This window comes from Cheilinus undulatus, linkage group 14, assembly GCF_018320785.1.
Source record: "Cheilinus undulatus linkage group 14, ASM1832078v1, whole genome shotgun sequence".
In the NCBI taxonomy this organism is placed as follows: domain Eukaryota; kingdom Metazoa; phylum Chordata; class Actinopteri; order Labriformes; family Labridae; genus Cheilinus; species Cheilinus undulatus.
The window spans coordinates 18,933,290-18,959,026 of NC_054878.1; the positions used below are offsets into that span (position 1 = coordinate 18,933,290).

General features: G+C 40.2%; 1 protein-coding gene across 1 annotated transcript in view; it reads left to right on the forward strand.

The window, feature by feature from the left end:
- The first annotated feature begins 5,563 nt into the window (after positions 1 to 5,563).
- evlb (Enah/Vasp-like b) overlaps positions 5,564 to 25,737 on the forward strand; it is a 99,540-nt gene continuing 79,366 nt past the window's right edge. Inside the window, exon 1 of the mRNA XM_041805696.1 lies at positions 5,564 to 5,900. Coding sequence (XP_041661630.1) covers positions 5,896 to 5,900 — 5 coding nt within the window. The 5' untranslated portion in view covers positions 5,564 to 5,895. The remainder of the gene's footprint in view (positions 5,901 to 25,737) is intronic.

The following is a 25,737-nucleotide window of genomic DNA, read 5'->3' on the forward strand; positions in this document are numbered from 1 at the left end:
ATACATTTCATTAGTATTTGGTAGCATTGCCTTTAAACTGTATGACTTGGGTCAAACTTTTTGGATATGCTTCCACAAGCCTCTCACAATAGTTTGCAGGAATTTTGGCCCATTCCTCCTGGCAGAACTGGTGTAACTGAGCCAAGTTTGTAGGCTGCCTTGCTCGCACATGCCTTTTCAGCTCTGCCCATAAATTTTCAACGGGATTCAGATCAGGGCTTTGTGATGGCCACTCCAAAACACTGACTTTGTTATCCTTAGGCCACTTTGTAACCAGTTTGGCAGTATGCTTAGGGTCACTGTCCATTTGGAAAACCCATTTGCGCCCAAGCTTTAACTTCCTGGCTGATGTCTTGAGATGTTGCTTCAGTATTTCCACATAATGTTCTTTCCTCATGATGCCATCTACTTTGTGAAGTGCACCAGTCTCTCCTGCAGCAAAACCACCCCACAACATGATGCTGCCATCCCCATGTTTCACAGTTGGGATGGTGTTCTCAGGCTTGCAAGCTTCCCCCTTTTTTCTCCAAATGTAACGATGATCATTATGGCCAAAAAATTCAATTTCAGTTTCGTCAGACCACAGAACATGTCTCCAAAAATTAAGGTCTTTGTCCCTGTGTGCATTTGCAAACTGTAATCTGGCTTTTTTATGTTTCTTTTGGAGTAATGGCTTCTTCCTGGGAGAGTGGCCTTTCAGCCCATGTCGGTACAGGACTCGTCTGACTGTTGATAATGACACACTCTTACCAGCTTCAGCCAGCATCTTCACAAGGTCTTTTGCTTTTGTTCTTGGGTTGAGATGCACTTTTCGGACCAAAGCATGTTCATCTCTGGGACACAGAACCCGTCTCCTTCCTGAGCGGTATGATGGCTGGACATTCCCATGGTGTTTATACTTGCGTATAATTGTTTGAACAGATGAACGTGGCACCTTCAGGCATCTGGAAATTGCACCCAAGGACGAACCAGACTTGTGCAAGTCCACAATTCTCTTCCCGATATCTTGGCTGATTTCTTTTGATTTTCCCATGATGTTACACAAAGTAGCAGTGTGTTTCAGGTGTGCCTTAAAACACATCCACAGGTGTGCCTCTAATTAACTCAAATGTTGTCAATAAACCTATCAGAGGCTTCCAAAGACATGACATCACCATCTGGGCTTTCCCAAATTGTTTAAAGGCATAGTAATCTTAGTGTATGTAAACTTCTGACTCTCAAGAAAATAATAAAAAAATGTCTAAAAAAATAATTTTCTCATTATTCTGGCATTTTGCAAATAGAAATAATTTTGGTAATCCTAATTGACCAAAAACAGGAAAAGTTTAATTTGATTTAATGTTAGACGGTGAGAAAAAAAAGTTTATGTGCCTTTTTATATAGTGTATGTAAACTTCTGGTTTCAACTGTAAAAAGAGCCAATTTTTTTTCACAGGCTCATTCATGATTAGTTGGTAGCTCAGCCCACAAGGTTTATTTATTAAAACAGATAAGTGTTTTAATAAAAAGCATGATTGTGACAATGAGTATTTTTTTTAAGTTAAAGGCTCAACTAGTCTCTTAGCTCAGTACAAGACTCCTCTAGAGTCTTGTCTTTCCTTATCTGGCTAAATGACGCTAGACGCTTGGAGGTCTGCAGGACAGTAAATGGTGATATTGATCGCCTCCATGCCAAAAATCACTGTTTTGTAAAGTGTAGGTGATGTACTTAATGTATGTAGACATTTTCAGATAAAAATGCAGTGTAGAGAGCCATTTAGAGCTGTAAAGTACAATATTTCCTCAATCCCTCTTCATTCCTAATGGCTATCTCTCAATACCTGACCCCCAATTGACATTCGGGTCGTGTGATTTCAAACAACCAATAAGAAAGAGACTTGTTAAAAATGCCATCATTTGGAAAGTTCTAAGACCAAAACCACTGCTGTCCACAAAGAAAACAAGGGCCTGTCTCAAATTTGACTGAAAACATCCTGATGATCCCTAAGACTTGTGAGAAAAATGATGGTCTTGGGGTGCTTTGGATCTGAACGACTTGTCATAATTGATGGAACCACGAATTCTCCTCTCTACCAGGAAATCTTGAATGAGAATATCCAGCCATCAGTAGCAGGCCAAAGATCCAAAACACACCAGCAAGTCCACCTCTGAAAGTAAACGATATTTTGGAGTCTTAGAGATTGAGATATATATATATATATATATATATATATATATATATATATATATATATATATATATATATATATATATATATATATATATATATAGAATGTTTGTGTGTGTGTGTGTGGGTGGGTGTGTGTGGCCTAATTGAGCCCTTTAGGTGTTTCTCCAAGGTATAAAATAGTGAAAAAGAGTTCAGGCTTGTGCAACAGCTTGGTGTTCTATTTTCTACAATCTAAACCTTTTCCTGGTCAGATTTATCAGTTACATAAAAATACTGCAGGAAGTCTTTCAGCCTTGTTTTCCTGGTATACATCATGTGACCCTCCACATATTTGAGCAAGGGTGATAGAAATTACTCTGAAAACTTCCTGTGTCCACAGCATCAGCGCCCTCCAGTGGAGACAAATGCAAAAGACTCACAACGTGATTAAACACATAAGTAAAATTGTAAGGGTGTTAGAGTAACAGCTGTTATTCCCTTCCAATTTAATAAATCAAATGGTTTGATGAAAAAGTTTAGAATATTTATATATAATTTTTCAGGTTTTATGTGGAACTTCTCTTCACTGCTGTAAGAAGCAAATAAGTGATGTTGGAAAAAGGAGGACCTCTGCTGGTGAGAAGGCAGAATTACAAAAGACACATAAGTCTACAGAAGTGCCATGGGATATTGAACAAATTTGTTCATAATTTTTTAATAATTAAACACATTTAAAAGTGATTTATTATGATAAATATTTCCTTCAGTTCAATTTGTACCTTATGTCACAAGAACATAATAAAAAAATGTGTAAAGCAAACCTACATGTGAGCCTGAAACCTGAACCACTCTGCATTTTGATCTAAATCCTATTCTGGAAATACATATATTATATATGTAACCGGGAAACTAAAAGCAAAACACACTTGCTGCTTTATCATCTTCCTGTATAGACATGAATAAAGAGAATACAGTTAGTCTAAACTACACTTCAACAATCTGAAATTATCTCAACATACTTATTCCCTAATGAAAGGGCACAAGACCCCGGGTCTCTGTATGCTTCTAATAAGTCACAAAACCTCCTTCATGGCCCTTACTTGACAGCATCACAACCTTGGACAGACCTTGGCTCCATACATGAAAACTCTAGGTAGATACTACCTGCACTAGCCCATGTCCCCTACCCCCTCACAAACCTCACATGACCTCTCCAGGCTCAGTAAGAAGTCAAGGAGTCGTCAGAACAGTCAGCAGAGTCTGAGCCTCAGAGGAGCTTTCACTGATCTGTCTGTCCTCCATGTGAGGAAACAGCTGCTGTTGCTGCAGACACAGACAGATGTTAGCTGGTCCACTGTTGCTGCAGCTGGCACGTATGTGTGCTAACTGCTGCTGGAGGGTCTGTGTCATAAACTGTACATCAGTTATTAATGTAAGCGTAAAAGGTAATTATTATGGAAGCCCTATGGGGACACGCTTTCATATAGTTTATTTTCTCTGCTTCCACAAAATAACAAGAAATTGATGTTTGTATCCATGAGACCTTGACTTACTGATCCAGCATCTTCAGGTAACACTGCTGGTGTCATTGTGTTCAGGTGTGCTCAGATGGCTACAGTGCAATCAGAAGTCCACTGAAATTACCCGCACAAGCCCTAAAAGTACAGATATCCACGCATTTTATTTCACCCATTTTCTGTGGTAACCGGTCCTATCTACCCTGACACACAAAGACTGTTTCACATATCCACTGGATGAATATACTTACATTAATCAGGGAAACCTCCCATACAAAGAATTTGGGAAGGGCAGGACTATTCAAAAAATCCTTAAAAGGTTACTAGATGAACGTTCTGTCTGTCACATTCATCGCCAGCCAATCAGAGCGACAAGACAAAATGAGGTAGATGACATAAGCAGCTCTGGTAGTGACCTGAGCAGACAGACAGACAAAATGCTGGAGCTTGTTGGAGGATAAAACTCATGCCAAGGCTGGTAGGGAGAAGTGCAAAAACATCATCAAAAAGCTTTTAGTGAGGCTCCTTCTTGTTTTAAAGAAATGTGACCAAGTTCTTAGTAATTTGCTGCTATACTGTAGCTACATTTGAAATAAACGCTACACCAGCAGCAGCCATTGCTATCAGCTTCTGTACAACTAAACCCCGCCCGTAGCTACTGCTTGTTCTCCTCAAATAACACTGATTGGTCAGGTCTGTTTTCAGACCTGGCACAACTGTTTCACATTGGAGCTTTTTAAGATGGAATGTTTATTGACATGGAATCTGGCCAATCCATCGGCTTTGCAAGTTTGGGTAATTTCCTATTCTTTGTTTGAATTTTTAAAGGGGACATATCATGCAAAAATCCTTTTTCAGGCTATTCTAACAAAAATCTGTGTCCCTGGCCTGGCCACAACCCCCTCAAGTACCAGAAAAATCCATTCCCTCCCTTCCGCTCTTTTTCCACCTTTCAGAAAATGTGTGCTGAATCAAGCCGTTCTCAAATCTTCCCCCCATGATGTCATATGGGGAGTTAGCACTGCCGCCAGGTTTGGTTGGCCTTCCTCTCCTGATCCTCCTCTCAGCTGCCAGCTGAGAGGAGGATCAGGGGAGCCACATCCATTTCCTGAGAGGGGCGAAGTCAAACAGCTCAGTAAGATGTAAAGCCACAGACACAAAAACAGCTCGTTCTGAAAGGGCTGAAACAGAGGAATTTTTAGACATGCAAAAATCCAATACTGGAGTGTTTTTTTCAGCAACAGACTTCGCAGGCATGTATTGGGGACCTCTGAGACCAATATAAACTTCTCTTAAAAGGGCAAAATATGTCCCCTTTAACTGATTTATCCTGGATAAAATGCAGCTTGTCTTTACATAAAGTCAATTTTATTAGTTAGTCTAAAAAATACTCTTGAAAAGAGGAAAACCAGCATTATAATATTGAAATACTCATATAAATAGGCTTGGTGGGATTTGAAAGTTACTTGTTAATGGAAAAATGTAGATGATAATATATGGATGTATCCCTTTCTGGCCTCCGTAGCATACAGTAAATTCTAATATTATGGATTATTGACACTGTAAGATGTTATCTGCCCTGGAGAAGAGTGTTTAATTTCTGAAGACATTCATAGAAATTTAACAGGATGTGAAATAAACCCTTTCTGTCTTTATGTCATTTTGTGTTCATGTTATGATAATACTGCTAGATGTTTTTTAGTTTTTAGAGAACTTACTGTCAGAAAACTTCGTGTTTTTCCCTCCTGCCTGCACGGCAGCTGCATCACCTGACCGAGGGCGCTACTGTGCAGAAACGCTTGAATATTTCAGCAGCCTCTCTCTCGCTCTCTCTCTCTCTCTCTCTCCATGCAGCCTCCCAGTGGTTGAAGAGAGGAAAAGATGGCACCTCACTCGCCGCTGTCAGTCTCTCCGCCCGGCTCTTCGTCCTGCGGACAGCGGCGTGCTTCTCTCTGAGATGGCCACGACGGAACCAGCAGCCTCCTGACAAAACACCGAAGAACATTTTTTTTAATTTTTACAGACCAGACCTGAAAACTGTGGGTATCTTTGTAGCATTTTTCCACACCCTGTCGCCTTCTTAGACCTCAACATCTGCACATCCAGCCGGCTGCAGGCTGCAGCTCTGTTTGTGTTCAGAGCTCCGGAGCTGCTGAATCGTTTCTACCACAACTGAACTCAAGGACAAACAGTGAAAACACCCTTCGTTCACACGGCCAGGAGAGGAAGATGAGGTAAGCAGGAGCACGCGTGTCTGTGTAGCTGCATAATACAGCGCACACTGCTGTGATTCCTCTGCGCATTATTCAGGGATATTAAGGGATAGAGCGAGATAAGCCATAACCATCCTATTAAAGCGCATTATGTTGGTTTTATCAGCACACGTTCATCCACAGGCCTGTGATGAGCAGGTCACCTCAGCACAAAAGGTGCAGCACAGGAGCACGCGCTGCTATTGACCGGCAGGTTACCTGTTGGCCGACACAAAATGAACCTTTAAGAGCAGCAGCTGGTCTGAGAGCAGCCCATAAACATGTCCACAGTCTAACACAATCACACTGAGTGACATGGCTTTGATTTGATCAGCCAGCTAACATCTCTGTCACCAGCTCGAGTTCTGTGATGAGTCACGTGGAGGTTGTCTGCGGTGGAATAAAAAGATTTGTAGTCATGGAGACCAAGCCACGCGTGCCGTAATGCTGTTTTTTAACGCATAAGTGATCACTGGATGTACAAAGTGTTTCTTTTCTCTCATCACACCTATCTGCACGAGCATAGACGAAATACTAATGCGCATGCACGCGCACACACCTTCCCATCAGAGGGCCAATCAGCTGAGAGTATTCACAACAGCATCCAGACACAGCTGTCTGAAGGATGCAAGCACAGGTTTCACTGGCAGACTGAAGGAGCCAATGAGGGAAGATGTAGCAGGCAGAACTCAGCAGGGCAGCCAATCAGGTGTGAGAATGCTTAGACACAGATGTGGGTGGGGCAGCAGAGCTTGGCACAGGTTCTCTGTGGACAGGAGGAACCTTTGGCTGATTCTAATTGTTGTTGGCACTGAATTATCTGTGTTTGTTTGTTTGTGTGACTCAAGGTCACCGTGGGAATTTGTCACAGGAAACTCGAGGTCAGTGTTTCTTGTCCCAATCTCACCCTGAATCTGTCACCTTTTCTCTCTGATGCTGTCATATCCAACATGTCAGCGGTTTCTCTTAATAATAGTACTTAAAACACTCTTATATGGCTTGACATGTACCCTATAGAGTGAGGATTTCATCCTAGTATTTGCTGTTATTATTGCCTGTTGGCAGCCGGCACGAGATCAACACAGATTTGTTTTATAAAACAATCACAACATTCTGACTGCAACCAGAAAGTCCCGTTATGCCTATGCATATTTTTATACAACAAATTTGTTTGCTTACATGTTAAAACAGGGGAGGAAATGGGACAGTAAATGTCAAAGGTCCATATTTGTACTTTAAAGAGACTATAAATAAGAAAGTAGTGATTTGATTTCATGCAAACTGCAAACAAAAGGATTTTTTTCACTCAAAATTACACCAGAATGCATTTACATCAGGCCTCAAATAATTCCATACTTCCCCTTTACCTGTTTTTCATTAAACAAGCCAGCACCTTTACCTTCAACAAAACAATAAAATAATATCTTATTTCAAGTTTTTATAATCATTTAGACACTATTTATATTTCCTTTTATGCTACCTTACAGCTTTTTGTGACATTTTCAGGAGTGTCTGCACCTTGATATCATTGCAAACAAGGCTATTTTAATCCGTGCATTTTCAGGCATTTAAAATAGAAATAAATGATAATCATACAATTATTATACAGCATGCAGTGTGCACCAATACAAAATAGCTGTTTATAAAAAATAGAATTATAAAATTATAAAAAAAAAAAAAAAAATGTTTTTGGCCCATTTTTTGAGTTTGTTTAAAATTATGTCAGTTTTGTCTTTTTTTCTTCAGATTTTTTGTGTTGCTCCAATGCACATAAAGGCAATAAACGTATATACCAAAAACATTTGTAAAGGCAACAATTTCTGGGAGAAATGTTGTATTTTCTGGAAAAATTCCAGGGGTGCCAATACTTTCGTCCATGACTATAGGCTATAAATGTCAGTATGTATGAATGCATTTAAGTCTGAAGTCTTTTTCTTTGTTTATCCTCACTACTTAAACTTTATAGTCTTTTTAGTCTGAAATTTTTGGTCTTAACTATGCTTATACTTACCTGTGCTAGTAGCAGCCAAACAGAATTTGTAAATACAGCATATTCAGTGTTGTAGTGGTGCCTGCAGTAGTGATTTTACTCTTAATTTTATAATCTTTTCTTGGAATACTCTTTATTTTCAAGTGGTTATACTATATGGCACTCATTTTTAAAGTCTGGGTTGGGGGGTCCATAATGAGTTTCTAGAGTTAAATGTGACATTTACGTCTGCAGTGCACATTATAGCCACATGGGGGGCACCATTCTATTTCACTCACCCTCTCCACCATAATTAAACATTAATCAAGGCTCCACCAGCCACTGCATGGCAAAAGCACTACAGTCATGAATGCTCGGCTAATAAAAAAAAAAAAAAAAAAGAAACGCATTGTTCCAGCTATACAGGGCTATAATACAGCTGCTGAGGGCCCAAGGGGCTGAGCATGTGAAGAAAGTCTTTGTGATGGAGATGAAGTGGCTTCTTCCAGGCTTTTAAAACAGAAAGCAGGATCATATTGAGTCTGAGATTAACATTATCCAAGCTAGCATCAGCCAGCAGCCAACCAACCAAGGACAACTCACAGGTAGAACTGATTAATAGTAATGGAAGATGTCAAGAAAATCTGGCTGCAGGCCTCTATGGTGGGACGACTTCCATCATGGGGTGGGAAGTGACAAACCTGAACCAGAATGGCGTACTGAATGACATATTTTCCTAATTGTCAGAGGATAGGCTGACTGATTTTTAACATACACTTAAATCTGTTACTTATTATTAAAGGGGTTATATGGTAACAGAATCAAATCAGTGAAAGATGTACATCTCTACATTGAGCTCTATTTGATGTAAACTAGCTGACAGTCTGTCTGCAGAAAAGCTGTGTTATTTTAGCTCTTGGTTTGTAAGCCTCTAAAACTCTCAGCTGTGACTCACAGTGAGTGATTGTGTGCTGTGCAGAGGTGCTCTGTAGGTGGCAACACAGACTGTGAGTAAACACAACGGGCCGACACTTTTCACACAGTTTGTGACTGATGGGTGGTGTGGAGTCCCAGCTTCACAGTTTGTGGTCTGTTTCTTAGCTTATTTTGCTTTTTCTTACATGTTTCTTTGGCTTAATATGGACAAGATTTTGCATGAATATCGCTGCTGTTGTGATTGTGATGATGTTTTTCCTGCTAAAATGCCAGGGTAGTTGTTAGTATATGTTTTTGCTTTTTCTATATGCATCCTTTTGGTGCTGTATCACATCTTTAACCACAAATCGTACATTTTTATTTGTTGCAGCCATTTCATCACAAAGTAATACATCCAATCATTGTGTCAGTATGTCAAAAGGGATCTGCCTATCCAATTTGCTTAATATTTTTATGTTTTAGAGCTCTTTGAAGGGCTTGAACCTTGGTGTTTGGGCCAGGGGTCCTAACTAGGGACTTTTTTTTATAATCAGAATCAATTTTAATGCTGTTTCATTCACTCTTAGCCTCTTAAATCCTTAATTGGAAGTGGACCTAGACCCCCAGTTTTCAAGCGGACCAGAGTCAACTTGTTTGGTCCGCACCAGAGTTCCTTTGGGCTTTCACACCACTCCAAACGAACCGGACTATCCGGGAAAATGGACCAGAGTTTGTTTAAAGTGGACCAAACAGCTCTGGTGCGCACCCTTATTTACATTCAAAATTGGAACATGTGGCCACTGGGAGTGGCCTACCTTACTGAATGGTGAAACTGCCTATATAGTGTACAGGTTTGTAGTACACACTGTTGTGTGTAGTGCTCGGATCTAATGAGCATTGATTTCAGTGCTGGTATCAGCTGTTCACACATCCATTGTTTAAGGTCAAATATACATTACTATCAAGACAAAAGGCATCAAAATAGTTGTTTAGATGTTTTTAAGTGTCTAATGATTACTTGAAGTGATATAAACACACAACATGAATCAGCTGCATCATTTTCATGGAGGTATAAGTCTATATTCATAAGATATTCTGATGCATTTATCTTGATTTCGTATTACCAGTGCATGAACCTTTAGTTTTGCTTGTAAAAGTGGTTAAAAAGTGTTAATATTTGATCATATTCCTGATCAGAATTTCCTTTCAATTACAGAGGGAGTAGAAATCTTTAAACCAACACAGCTTCTGTATCTGTTTCTCATTTGTCAGGATTAGACACATTAGTGTAATAATCTCCGGCTGTGCAGACGTTGGAGGTGCTTCACATCTCAGGGGGCAAAACTCCTGGAACAGTAAAGCTGGGCTTTGTGATTCCAGTCTGGGATTTAGCTGAAGGACTAGTGTCTGGTTTGATGGAGCCTGAATGTCTGAGTCATTCTCTTCTGCAGGATAATCATTTTATCTTTACAGTTTTCCTCTCTCCATCAGCTCTTCCTCACCCACTTATTGATCAACAGGCCGTGATGAATGCAGCAGCATGTTAAACTACTGGTCTGACACAAAACCAGTAAGCCTGGATTAGCTGTGATGGACTGGTTTGTTGCTTTTCTGTGCTACATGAGGACTTAGCTGCTTCCTGACCACTCACACTGAATTGTAGATCTTAGCACTAAGACAGGGCCACACACAGACTTGAAAACTATGCAAACTAATTAAATGCGATTTTTGTCGTCCAATAAAATACCTAAACAAAAACTGGAGGATTTTCCCCCAAAACTATACAATATTTATAGCCCAAAGAGGATAAACCCTCACATCTCTGACGGTATGACAGTTTTAGAGAAATTTTAGTGTAATATCAATTCAATTTAGTTCAGTTGAATTCAACAGGCTGTATTGGCATGGAAAACATTATTAGTTTGTATTGCCAAAGCGCCGAACAAACTTGTGATAACAGAACAACTGGATTTAACTTTAAAATCATGGTAAAAAAATATAGGTATTTTTCCCAAATATGCAGACACTCCTGTTCATGGTGGTGTCATGTTTGAGGCTCTTTTTTTGGTCACAGCAGCTTCATACTGGGGAATTGTTTCTGTTTACTGGTGAAGAGTGGAAAGATCTTGTCTCTATGCAGGTAGTTATAAAGTGCAGTTCTGTTTCCTCCTCCTGTTGGCTGCAGTGGGTGCACAGTCTTTCTTTTTTTAGGGATTTAGTTTTGTCTACGGTGACCGCTCTTGATGGGGGGGTAGCATCGAGTGACGGTGTGTTTGTAGTACATTTACATGTTTTTACATGATGTTTTGTTGGGCACTTGGGGCCTAGAATATTTATGTGATGATCACAAAAGGAATCAGACCATTTAGCCATTTAATTGCATGCGTCCTTAAAGCTATGACCAAATAAAGTTTGGACCATCATTTTCATTCTACAAAGCTCTGAGTTGATGTTTTCTTTATATTTATACATACCGGAGTACTGAATCTACTGTAAATCCTATCCCTAGTACAGAAGCACTTTAATGTGTACCGAAGGTAGTCTGATTTACAATAACTCAGATGACATACTGAGGTGGCCTGGGATGCCTTCATCTGTTTTGGTTTGGTAGAGTACTGGCATTGAAGACCATCACATTAGCTGATGTGTAGTCCACTAGTAAACAAAAAGCATGGCTTTTTATTTGTCCGTCCAGCCTCGCTTGAAGTGATGCGAACATAAGCTCTTTCCAGAGATCTGCACCATTTGTTTCAACTCTGTAAAAGGATAAATGTTGAGAAATCGATCATCGGTTCATTGTCAGTTCAGTCAAATGAGCTGCACATAAGTGCTCTCACCAAAGGTTCCACTTAAATAAAGCTTTAGGTGTTTCATTCTATGACTAGCCCACTGTTTTGTACATCAGCCAGTTCCTGCCCCGCCCCTCTGCTGAAGTTTAACAGCAGGATTGATGTGTGGTCCTGCCTGCGGCCCACGATGGCCTCCCACCACTGCCACCACCTCCATGTACGCATGAGTGCATAAAGTGAGTTTCATTACGCTCTAAAAGTGAGGAGTGGGCTCCATCGATCCTTCGCCATCACTGCTCTCTGATGTATATTGACAGGAACAGTTGGTGGTAGGAGTATGACCCATATGAATCACAATATTCATAGTAGGTGCGTGCTGAATTAATGCAGAACAAGGGCAAGCACTGGGAGGTGAACTCGGATAAACCCTGACTGATCATTTATAACATGTAGGCTAATGTAGGAGCAGGGAAGTGTGACAGTGGATATATGCTTTCCTGTAACACTGTATGTGAGAAGAAAATAAGCTTCATAAAGGTAAAGTGAAGGGTTAACTTCCATAATACACCTCTAGTGTAAAACAATACTGCATGCACCTGGCTCCTGACCTGAAATAAATCAAATGTCTGTGTTTATTGTGTTGCCTGAAATGTCCTTCTGTAGCGCAGAGTTGTGACTCTCTGAGGAGGTCAGGTTTCTCTCCCTCTACAGCTGGGGGCTTTGAAGTTGCACAGGTGTTTGCTCTTCATTACATCGTTTTTTCCAAGTTAAAACCTCAAAGATTTTTTTATGTTTGGCTCTATAAATGTTGGAAACCCTGAGAAATTTCCAACTGTGTGCTGTTAAAGATGCAGTCCTCTTATGTTCCCTCTACAACCATACATGTCTGTCCTTTTTTCAGCTTTATAACCCTAAAATAGATTTAACATCAGTTTTTATTTGAAAGGACATAACCTGGCAAGTATGATGGAAACAAAGATAGGTAAGATACAGTTTGTCCTCAGCATTCTCATAGCATTAGCATCTGTGGATTGGTCTTTGTTGTGTAACTTCCAGTAACTTTCTTTCTATGGTTAGGCATCAGCTCTAGACTGCCTATAGACAGAATAATAGAATTAAATTCATGAAGTTGTCATGAAACAGATGTTAATTTGCAATAAATTTAACTTCCATTAAATTCAGTTCTCATTAATGTAATTTCCTAGGATTTCCTTGGATTTATTTTACATTACATATTTTGTTTAATTGACAATACTTTGTAGAAATCTGTTTTCACTTTGACATTAAATAGGTTTCTTGTATTTTGTATGCCAAATTATATTGACCATGATTGATATATAAAAACAATAAAAATCCATCCATCTCTCCATCCATCCATCCATTCATCAATTTTCTACACCTCTGTCCTGTTTATAAAATATGTTTGGTGTATAGAGTTATAGATAATTAGACTGACTGGTAGATGTATATATTAGGAAGCTAAAGACCTGCCTCAGCATCATATTTTTATTCGTTTGTTTGTAGACAGACTGAAACTTAGAGTGATACAGAATTTCCAATATGACGACTGCCTTTTCAGCTCTTCAAACACCCCTGGGTAATGACACCAAAACTCTGTCCATATATTTTACAGTGTATGGTTTAAATACATCAGTTTGAAATGAGGTTTGCATTACCTACAAGTCAATACAAGTTAATAAGTTGATTGCTATTTTTAACAAATATTGACCTCAGTTATTGATTATTGTTCGATACCAGTTTTTCCATGTGGAACAGCAGGGCTAAACTGGATCTTGTTACATAAGTTTTATGGGTTAATAAAGCTGGTGGACGAAATTTGAAATGCAAGAAACGACATGCAGAAGGAAACAGCTTTTAGGATGGAGTGTCAGGTGCAGGCAAGAAATCTACTAAACAAGTAGTAAATATGTGAAATACTGCAAAACTAAAGCTAAATGTGACCTCAGACTTTATGTTCAGATTTTGTATTATAGGAAATGTAAGTGCTGCACATGAAACAGGCAGTAATTAGGATTCAGTTTGACAGTATGCACATCTGGTGAAGTCGTTCTAATAAAATATGCACACATGCTGTGATGCTTTTGTTGGCTGTCATTGATTTCAAAAACGTTTTGCATGTAGGAGCTACATAGTGAGCCAAGTTTTATGTCAAATGTCTTGTTAATGAGGCAAAAACAAGATGTACAGACATCTGCGGTTGTTCAGTTTTAATATCACTTCCCCTAATAGAAAAATTAATGGGCTTCCTGTGAGCTGTATGTATTTGTATATGTAAAGGATTGCGCTGAAGCCTGTGCACATCTGTCACTTTCAACAGCCACATTCATCATAATGCATCCCGACACACAACACTGTTGCACCCAGTTTCAGGTGTGAGGTTGCGTGCCACTGTTGTTAGCCTGTATGAAAACACAGTGCATTCTGGGTGACAACAGTGTGGTTATGAGTCATAATTATGCACGCTGAGGCGTTTGTGAGACAGAGTGTTGAGGCTGATCTGCTCAGACGTCTGTGTATGAGAGAGGTAATCAAGTCTTTGTGAATGAGAGGAAAATCACTGCCTCCTCTCCCCCCTACTCTGTCTCCCCTCCCCCCTCTGTTTCTCCTCCGCCTGCTCCCATTGGTGTGTGGCGTAATTAAAATGATGGGCTCATGTGAATCACGCAGTGTGCATGTGCGTGTTTGAAAATGTGTGTTTGTTTGCAGAGACACAATCCCGGAGCCTGTGAGGATGAGAGTTCACTGAGACGACAGGAAACATCAGAGATGTTAAAGCTGGGCTTGGTCACACCTCTCACTCTCATTTAATAGATTTTCTTTCTCCTCCTCACTTTGCTTTGTTAACTGTGACGGCACACAGGTGGATTGTGGGTGTTTGTGGGGATAAAGAGGAAGAGACGTCAGATTGGATTAGACTGAACAACTTGTGACTGGATGGATAGAAAAATGTATGGTGTAATCTGGATGTTTCTGTACTCTGACACACTTTCTCTGTTGAAGAAATTAAATTGAACAATGAGGTCAGAGTGCTGCACCCAGCTTTAAATTGAAGCTATTCCATATAAATGGGATAAAATGTATAGAACGTTTAATCCTTTTTATTTCCTGGGTTTCAGTGTAGAAGCTGATAAACTGCCATTTCCTCAAAAATCAGTTTTTATTCCACGTTTGGCCTTTGTTGCAGTTGTCTTTTAATCACGTAGTATATCTGAGCTGTTTCTTCCTCTCCATCCATTAAAGTTTGCTCAATCACTGCACTCACTACAGGGCTGTTTTCACACAAAATCCTGGAAAATTCCAGACTATTTCAGTAAGGCAACCTATAAAATCTTATGCAGTTGCTTGTTTAATAATGGACCTCACAACAGGTGACTGTCCCACACTAGCTCTGAAAAGAATAATACAATAGTAGAGGATGAAGCATCAACGAATGCAGCATTGTTTGAAACAATGCACACAAAGAACCCTTTTGCATCTGCGGATGATTTCACACATGCACTAAAACAACAATTTCAGCTTTTTTTTTTTTTGGATGACCTGCTGGTGTGAGATCAAACGACAAATATTTGCTTCACAACTTCACATGGACTTTTTCTTGCCAGTAAAAAATAATCATTAAGTTGTGATGAACTGATGTCTGAGTCCAGCAGGAAATATTCTGGTAAATTCTCCAGTGAGCAACCAGTGCAATCTTAATGCACATACTGCAACTTTGTCTGCTCTTTTCTGCTTGCCAGATTGTTGTTTTCCACATTTGCTGATGGTTGTGCTTTGCACTGACAAGCTTTTGACAACAGTGAACCGAATAGTTTTGCCATTTTAACAGAGATCAGAGAACAGTGTGTGACACATTGATATGGATTTTATTAATTTTATTAATGTCTCCTTTAAAGAAACAAGGTTACAAGTGCTGGGAGTGAGAAAAACTGGAAAGAAGGTCAGGAAAAATTTCACATGGGACACTACTAGTACCTGTAAATCTCCCTCACACCTTGTTTTTGCATGTCAATGCAAGTGATACAAAGGAAAATGGAAATGGGGCTAAAGGATGCATCATGCTGCATCACTAGCCCACTGTTCAGACACTGGAATAAGACTATGCAATCAGGCTTAACTTGGTCATTGATGCCCTCTCTGAGGATGCACTGAGGAATAATGGTGGGATGAAGTTGGTATTTATTATCCATTGGTGGAAAAACATGTGTAGTATAAACAGTACCGAGCAGAATTTTAGGCATGTAGAGTGCTAACGGTTCTTCACAGGTCTTGATGTTCCACTACCCCGGTCTGAAAAGAGGGCAGCCAGAGTCAGTGTCGACACATTTGACATGTATGTGTGTCACTCAGCAGCCAAGTTCAAGCTTAACAGCATTTCTTTTGTTCAGGCCTTTGCACCCCTGGTAATATGCCCAGCAACCACCAACAGTTTTCAGGTGCTTAGAACATACACACAACAACCAGGGGGTTGTGGCAACCCTCCTACCCGCTCTAACAGTACCCTGGGCTATGTTCAAGCACCACATCTACCATAACTCTGCCCTAAAGTTGTGGTTTTTGTTTTGTTTTCATCAGATTATTTTCCCATGCCCTTGGTGAAGTACAAAGACATTCAGGGCATGACCTGGGTTGTGTCAATCCTCCTTCCCGCCCGATGGTGCTCTCAGGTGGGCGTACTTGCCATTACACGCCTTACTTCAGCCTCAAATTTAAGCCCAAACATGCCTAAAACTTCTGCACAGTACTGTATGTGTTCATATGTCTGTCCATACATCATTACATCACGCCTCTTGTGTTTCTGCAACACCATGGAGCTATGTAAAGTCACGGTCTGAGACACTAGTATTAAGCAGATGAAGGGTTCAGTGCAAGTCCAAAGGTGCAGTGATAGCACAGCTCTGTTGCAGCACTGCAGGATCAATGTTTGAAAAAGAAATGCTATAACTGAGGATGGCAATGCCACAGTTACTTTTCTGTTGTATAGAGACACAGCTATAGCTTGTTCAGAAAACCATTAGTAGACCATTTCTACTTCTACTTTCTAAACAGTGAATGCATCAAGCTAGATTTTTGTGTACTCAGTGACCCTTGTAAACAGAGTAAAAATGAGCAGAAAATTAAAAAGTGCTTCATATGGTCCAAGTAATGCACACCCGAGATTTAACTTAAGGATAAAGGTTAATGTTTGCAAATTAGAAAGCAAATGTCTGGTACAGTTGTTGTCAAAAGAGAAAAAAGGTCAACCTGTAAGAGAACAGAATGAAAAGGGGCAGCTCAGTAATCAAACAAACACTGTGGAGGTCATGATTCAGAGCTGTGTTCCTCTGCTTCAGGATGAACCCCGATTAGTACCAAATTTGGGGGTATTTATGTAGTGCCTCTTCCCTGTGAACATTAGATAGATGCATGCTCCCTACATGTATGTGTCTGTGAGAACAAACTGTTCAGTACAGCTTGAATTTTCACTCATGTGAGAGTGTGACTCGTCTCCTCACTGACAGTGCCTTCATGTTGTGTATGCGAATCATAAAAAAAGTCCTGACGTGTGGAGTTTTCTGTCACTACACAGCAAATACTCTCATGCAGAGTTTTCTGCTCTCTTTCACTGAGCTCACATCCCATTGCATCACATGATGGGCAGCAGCAAAGATGCTTGTGCATCCTGAGCTTCCAAGACAGTTTTGTGTACAATCCAAAATGCTGTCAAAAAACGCACTGCTACGATGCTTTCTGACTTTTAAAAGATACTGTATGTTACATAAAAAAATGCTCTGTATTTCTACACTCTTTACACAGCAGACAGCCAGATTGTGGAGGCTGGAAGAAAGGTGGGTTTTCTGTTTCTCTAACTTTTGTTTTCATTTATTTATTCCTAAGAACTGAATCTGAAGACCCCCTTTTGTAGGTTACTTCGTTCATAGCAGACACTTCTCCTTCATGTATGAAATTACCATCCAGTTCATTTAATCCTGAATACTGAGGTTAGGTTCAGAACTATCTACTATTTCAAGAAAATGCATCAACTGCTCTCTTTCTAGCAGTCTTCTTATCAGTCATGGTAAAACCTCATTAAACCAGGCTCAGATTAACAGCTGTGATTGGTGCATCACTGGCCAACAAGGCTGGGAATCTCAGAGCAAAGCTGGACACCTCACTTCCATTCATTTCAACTAGGAGAGATAAGCAATTAAAAGATAAGTTTTTTCTGAACAGAGGAGACTACTGCCAGAAGTCTTCTAAACTTACAGGAAAATGGAGAAGGATTTCTGCCCTGAGCAGCAGCAAAATACATCATGTGGACAAAAGTATTTGGCCAGCTTATTGACACAGCTAGGTTAATAACTGAATCCATTTGTTTCAATCAAACCTGTTGTAACAGGTGTATCAAATCATGCACCTAGCCATGCAGTCTCCATTTGCAAACATTTATGATACTTAATGGCTATGTTTACATGTGAGCTGTAATTCCCCTTTAATTCAGAACAAAAATTAAATCCTCTTTAAAAAGATTAAAAATGACCTTGTAAACACCTAATTCCGAATGAAAATGACCATTCCGAATTAAACTTCAATCCCAAATAAGTGGCTGGTTTATTCTGATTTTAATTCCCTTGTCCTGTCGCGATGTTGCACATATTCCGCGCTAGCGGGCACATATTCCAGGATGGCCGCCTGAAGCAAGCGTTGGACTCGAGCCAAGACTATTTATTTAATAAGAGCCTTAGAAGATGTGGATATAATGAAAGAGTTGTTGGGCGGAAGCAGACGGAGTTTGTTTTCTTCCGGTAGACGTAAACACGTCACGTCTGCCCCCTGCCCAATCAGAACCCTTCCCAACCTCCAGACCTTAAGCGGAATTGAATAAAGGTGATTAAATGTGTTTTCTACGTAAACCTCAATTCGCAATTCCTATTTCCATGTAAACGCGAAGGAGAATACTTTAATTCCAAATTATTTAGTCCTGAATAATTAATTCCGAATTAAAAAACATCATGTAACTGTGGCCAATGTGTTGTTTTGAAGAACTCAGTGACGAAGTGGTACTGAGATCAATGCTACCTTTGCAATGCCTGTCCGTGAAATCTCATGAAATGGGTTTTCATGGCAGAGTACCTGTATTCAAGCCTCACTTGACCAAGTCTAATGCCAAGCATAGGATAGAGTGGTGCAAAGCACATCGACACGGGACGGTAGAACAGTGGAAATGTGCACTGTTGCTTGACAAATCACACCTCTCTCTTTGGCAGTCAGATGGGTGAGTCTGAGTTTGGCGGGCGCCGGGAGAACATTACCTGCCTGACTGCATTGTGCCAACTGTGAAGTTTGGTGGAGGAGGGGTAATGGTATGTGTGAGGGAGGTCACACAGGGCACTCACTGAGTGTGATCAATCATTGCAGTGCCAGGTGTGTGTGAGCTGATTGCTCCTGATTGTGGCCAGGTGTGGCAAGCTTACATATACTCCTGGGTTTCAGTTCTCAGTGCTGACTCATTACCTCACCATCAGAGTTAGTGAGCGCATCTCTTTGTGTTTTCCTGTGTTTTGAGTGAGAGTTTGCCCAAACATAACTGACAACTTACCGGAGAATATTATCTGTGATTTACCAGTTGAAGTGGATAAGTGCTGCAGGCCTTTGCTCAGTCCTTTTGTTTAATTTTACACTGGTGACCTTAGTGTTTCATTGGAGGAAAGCTTTTCTTCCCCCTTAGAGCTTTGTTTCTAGTCAGCTGCTAGGCAAGAGCCAATTTGGGTCCTTTTCCTTCCCTTTCCCAAATATCGCTTGCGATTTTAGTGGTTATCCTTCTGGGATAACTTTAAGAAACCCGGGTCTGCAATTGCATCCCACTTCCCACCTTCTGACAGGTAAGGGCCTGTTTTTCAGGGTTTGGGCTCGGCCCCTTATATCCAGTGAAGTCCAATCTTAATGCTTCAGTATACCAAGACTTTTTGGGCAATGCCATGCTTCCAACTTTGTGGCTACAGTTTCCGGAAGGTCCTTTTCTAGCCCAACATGACTGTGCTCCAGTACACAAATCAAGGTGAGGAAGCCACTGGAGGGCACCATCGGGTCAGAAGGAGGATTGACACAACCCCGGTAGTTCTCTGGATGTCTTTGCATGTTACCAGGGGGTTGGGTAAATATCTGTTGGAAAATAAAAAAGTTCACACTCTTCATCCAAGGGGTGGATGTGGCATGTAAGCATGGCCTACGGCATTTGTTCCCAACCTGGGGTCTGGGACCCCCTTGGGTGGCCGTTAGAGATTTCAGGGGGGGCACGAGGCTTTGTCTGCTTTGAGGTTGCCAAAATTAGATTCACTAAAATCATGATAGAACACTTAAGAATAGTTCATTTGAAGGTCTCTTGATAAGAAAATCTTTGTGTGGCTATTTTTTATAGATTTGAACGATGAAAATTTTGAATTTTTTGTTAATTTTGTGACATGTGACATCCATGTATCATCATGTGTCCTCAGCTCCTCTGTGATACAAGTGAGGGGGGGCTTATAGGAAAAGGTTAGGAACCACTGGCCTAGGGCACTGTCTGGGCAGGTAGTAGGGTTGTCATGAGCCCTTGGTTATTTTGTGGATGTTCCAAGGGCCCAGGCAATGTTGGGGCATATTATCAGGTCTAAAAAGTACTGGACAAATTAGATGCCATCAAACTTGCCCTTTTGTTTTTTGTGTTGTTTTCTAATGATGTGTAGGTAGGTTGCTTGTTAGCTTGGTTCATTAAGAGTTAATATAAGGATTTTGCAAGTCCATGGAAGGCACATGTAGGCACATAGAAGGGCAGGGGATCCCAGAACAGCCACGCTGACAAATATAAAGCATAAGTGCAGATTAATAACTACTAATAAAGAAATATTCATACATGCAAAACATGTGTGTTTCTTAACAATGTGGTCCTGGCTGAAATGCTCTCAGTGACTGCTAACATATCAGGAGCTTGGAGGCTCATCTCAATTCGTAGGGGAAGATTTCACCACTACCCCTTGCAGCAATGTTGAAGGGGGCAAGGGGGACTTGAAAATGAGTGGAAGGGGTAAAACGAGGGATGCATTAGCCAGCTAAATGTTTAAAGTCAGATTCCTTGCTAGTCTTCACCAGAATTACCAGAACTACTCCATGTGTTTGAGGTTTAAACCTGTAGAAGTACATCCACCCCTACTGCCTTGTGTCTGGAAGTGCTGGTCTGACTGGTCACACATAACGACGGATAACAACAAATTAGAGGCAGAAAAGCACATCATAAATGACAGCAGCAATATGATGAATGGGTAGAACAGCTCATGATTGAACTTGAACAGAGAAAGTGAGTGTGATGTAGTATGAGTATTAACAGAAGCAGCATACAAACTGTGGCCTTCTTGACTGAACTCCCACAAGATCTCCATTTGCTAAGCCTGCCCTTTGATTGTGTTGCATCAACTGTGAAGTCAATATAGGCATATATTTGCCAGCAGACATGCTCATGAAAGATGACTCAGACTTCCAAGGCTTAAACGTACATGCTTCTGCAAAACACTGTGCTTGAATTGGACTTTTAAAGCTTAAATATTAAACACAGTCAGTGTTACAGGCTGAGGCCAGCGTGTCGACAGCTCAAAATGTTGATGCCACTCTGCCCTGCAGTGTGTTATCTACAGCCAGATTTTTCTTCCTAAACCTTGCTGGGTGACATTCACTCATAATGCCACTATCACCTCCTGCTCTGCCCTCTTCCCCTGTCTCAAACACACACATATAGTAACCATAAACACACAGTAACTCAGGCATACTGTGTGTCAGACAGAAGGCCATCCCTCCTGCTGTATGCTAATAGGCACGTTGTTACAGTGCCACTTGGCTGCTCTCTCTCTCAAACACAAACACACACTCTGTGAAAGCTGAGGTGTGCAACTCAGAGGATTTGACTGCCAGGGTCAAACCTCTGAGCGAGAGAAGGGTTAGTGGGGGAGGGTTATGTACTGTAAGTGGAGGCTGTATGTCCGTTCACCTTTCTTTTCTGCTCCTTCATCTTCTCCCTGTTTTTCTCCTCCACCTCCTTTCCTGCCTCTCTCTTCATGTAGTTTGTTTCCATCCCTCTCAGAGCTTTAACTCTCTACTTGTGCATCCATCTGTGTGCTCCTCTTTCCTCTTCACCCGCTCCACCTTTTTACCCCTTACTTTCCTTGATGTGCAAGACTACTAAGATGTGTTTGACCCCTTTTCTGCTCATGGTGACAGACAAAAGACCAACGACTAAGTTTCAAGACTTATAATTTCCCCTCTATTTGAATGCAAAATATACTTGTGTTTAGCTAACTAGTCTAAGGTCAAATAAATACATTCTGTAAACCAACTTTACTCTGCAGTGGTAAAACAATGTCACACTGTAACGTTGCAAAGTTGGTTTGCAGAATGTTTCTGACACACTAGACACACATTCTATGTTAATTTAAAGTATCTCTACAGGCCTTCGATCCTCTACTACAGGTGTGAGGTAAACATCCAAATTCCTGTGTTGAATGTCATCACTCAATACTTGTTTATATGTAGTTTAATTTGATACATCCTCTAGACAAGATTTTCCCCATTTTCTAGGTCAAAATAGTGCTGGACTAGACTGTTGCTACGACATGCTATCTGCTTTAACAGACAGCACTTGTTTTTATCAGGTTAAAGAGCTCTATGGCAGCAAGACAGTAGTCAGTAAGAACAACTTCAGTGACCACTAGCAGGTGGCAGCATTACAGTTCAGACAGAGTGTTTCAACTGGATTGTACCTCCGCACTGAAAAACAAAATGTTAATAATTATTTTAACCAAATTGTAATACTAGTGATGACAAAAAAATGATCTCTATTTGACAATTTCGCTGACTAATATCATGCATCCTTACTGAAGACTTGCACTTAGTGCGATTATATGCACAGTGAAACTGAGCCACAATGCTAGCTTGATTAGCATTAGCAGGAAGACTCAAGACAGTCTGGCAGCAGACCGTTCATTTCTGATGGCCACTCTTGCAGACCATTTATCTGAGACACCCTATTTCAGAATGGGAATACAAGCTCAAACTTTCAAAGTAAAGTCAAAATAGACCTTTGTTTAGGGTTAAGGGTAAGGATTTAGGTAATGGTTAGGATAACAAAAGTTAAAAGTTTAAAACCTGACATGCAAAACACAATAACAAAACATTTAATAAAGCTGACTGAACAGTCTGCGGGTAAAAAAAAGCTCATCCTTCATAAAAGCATTCTAACATAGCAAGCTAAGCTCACGTAGCTCTGTAAAGTCCATAAGTAACATAGCCAATGTAGCTAAAACTAGACTCACAAAGCAGTTACATAAGCCATGTATCTATGTTATCTATGTAGCTAAATTTGCTTTAGCTACTTTTGCTAAAGTGCATATTGCCAAACCTATGGACAACAGAGCTATGTGGCTATGTAGCTCAAGCTAAGCTCAAAAAGCAGTTACATAAGCTACATATCTATTTTATCTATGTAGCTAAATTAGCTTAAAATACCTTTGCTGAAGCTCATATTGCCAAACATGATTTATCTTTAGATAATCTAGCAACTTAGCTAAAATAGCTAAAGCTATGCTCACAAAGCAGCTATGTAAGATAGTTATCTTTGTTATGTAGCTAGATTAGATTTAGCAAAGTTTGCTTAAGTTCACAGTACTAACGCTAACTGAGCAACAGTGGCTTATGTAGTAATGTTAACTATGTAGCTAGCATAGCTGCTAAGCTAACAAAGCTAAAACAAGCCACCAATCATTTTTTTACTTAAAAAGGTCTATACATGATTTAATCCCAGATTGTTTATGGATAAAGATGAAATGAAAAAAAAGCTCTAGAACTGGAAATGAGAAATATGGCTTCTTAGATGAACAGTCTGAGAGTTGCTGTCAGAAATGTACAGTCTGCAGCCAGACCTCTCGGAGGCCTGCTGTCTTCATCCCATTAGATTAGAATTCCATTTGAAATTAGATTAATTGAGGAGCGCAGATGGTCGAGTGTTTTAAGGCGCTACCCATGTACGCAGGCGGCCCGGGTTCGAATCTGGCCTGTGGCCCTTTACAGCATGTCTCTCCCCACTCTCTTCCCTGTTTCCGAATCCACTGTCCTTCCTCTATCAAATAAAGGCATGAAAATTAGATTAACTGATATGGTGGACTCCACCATAGTAGATGGCTGGTGGTGATGTGCTCCTTTACAGCTAGTTATTATAGACCATCATCCGGTTGACTGTGCTAAAAAGTTAGCAAGCAGCTAACCAGCTGTATGGTGATGGGCGAAAACATGGACAACTTTACTGCTCTGTGAACACTGAATAGTCGAAGCCTCTGTGATGCCTGGTTAAGTTAGACAAACACAATAACTAGTTTTTCTTGCTTTTTGTAAATGTACTGACAGCCACAAGGTACCACACCTATAATGATGAAGACAAGACTGGTTACCAAGATCCAGGGTGATTGGCTTGTAACTGATCAGTCAACAAGCAGACTTCTGCCTTAGCAGAGAGAAAAACAACACATGCTAAAGTTTTATGTAAAAATAAAGTACAGAAATTGATTAAACTGTCCTTATTTTCACAGTAGAGGCACACACTGGCCACTGTGGAAGCTCATGTAGCTTCTAAATTAATTTCAAACTTCACAAAACATTTAATATAGAATAGTCTCCTTCAAACATATGATTATGTTCACATTCAACAAAGCTTGCTGGAATTCACTAACTACAACACACCTTATGCCTCTGTATAAATGTCATAGATTCCTCAGGAATTAGGATTTGTTGCGAGCTTGAAATGAGAGACAACTAATTCAACACTTGAGATACCTCATTGTGATGAATAATAGATGCTGTGTTATCCTCCAAAAATTCTATATGCTACATATTTTGTTAGGCAGAGTCACAGAATGGTCTTTCACATGGAAAATAAACAAGTGTAAGTATATTAAACAGTAAATTTGATTGGGAAATGTGTTCATTTATGGTAAAATGTATGTATCCAGAGTGACAGACCACCAAAGTCACATGTGGCTGTATGTTTTCTTCTGTCTTTGGTATGTTGTCCATCTTTGCAGCACTAAATCATCACAGCACCTAAATCTGTGTTCAAGTGGCTGTGGAGTTGTAATGAAGCCTCATTTCTGTGAGAATGCAACATGATGTAACTCATTGCAAGCAAAAGGAGGCACTTTCAACTAGCTTGAAGTAATTTGTTTTTCCAGCTAGTGGCAATTGCGTCTTCTAGCATCACACAGATGCAACAGACAAAAATTAGATTCTACTGGCATGTCAGCATCAGTGTGAACAGTCTCTAAATTACTGCAAATTGCAATGTCAACCACTGGCCACAGTTGTTGCAGGACAAACCGTGTCATCAAACAGCTCTGCAGCCTGACCAATCAATGAAATGGGCTGCTGGCATAACACAGCAGGACAGATGTGGGTAATGTGAGCTGTACTAGAAAGAGAACATTCCTTGCATGTCAGAGGACAGACTGTAAATATGGGAGAGATTTAATTTTTTTACTGGCAGAAGATTAGTGTCATGGCCGCTGCCATTTACTGTATGTAAGATATAATCTATGTGCATCCGAGAGGACTGAGTGATGTGTGGGGGATATTAAAGGGTCAAATGTTGGTGCTGTATGCTCAAAGTGCATGATGACTTTTGGTATTATTCCTATGATGGACTATAAAAATAGAGAGCTATGCTGCAGTTGCCAGTAGAGTCAAAATAGTTGTGATTGTCCAAAAGATTTATGTTAAAAAAAGTGAGCTGCAAATCAATAAACAGTGCAATAGTTTTAAAAATGGCATAGTATGTGTATTTGCAGCTTTTTTTGTTGTCATTGGCATTGTTTTCAGGTTGTACAAATATCTAAATATCAGTGAGTGCCATTCTTGTGAATGCAGTATCTCAAGGACTTGATATGTGATTTTGTACAATCTTTGCACAAATGTCCACTCTGACTCAAGGATAAACTGATTTCATTTTGGAGGGCATGAGTGAACCTTATGTTCATCCATTGCTTTTGTGTGCAATATCTCATTAGTAATTTAAGAGATTTCATTCACACTTTCTGCAAACTTCCACTCTGACTCAGGGATAAATGGATTAGATTTT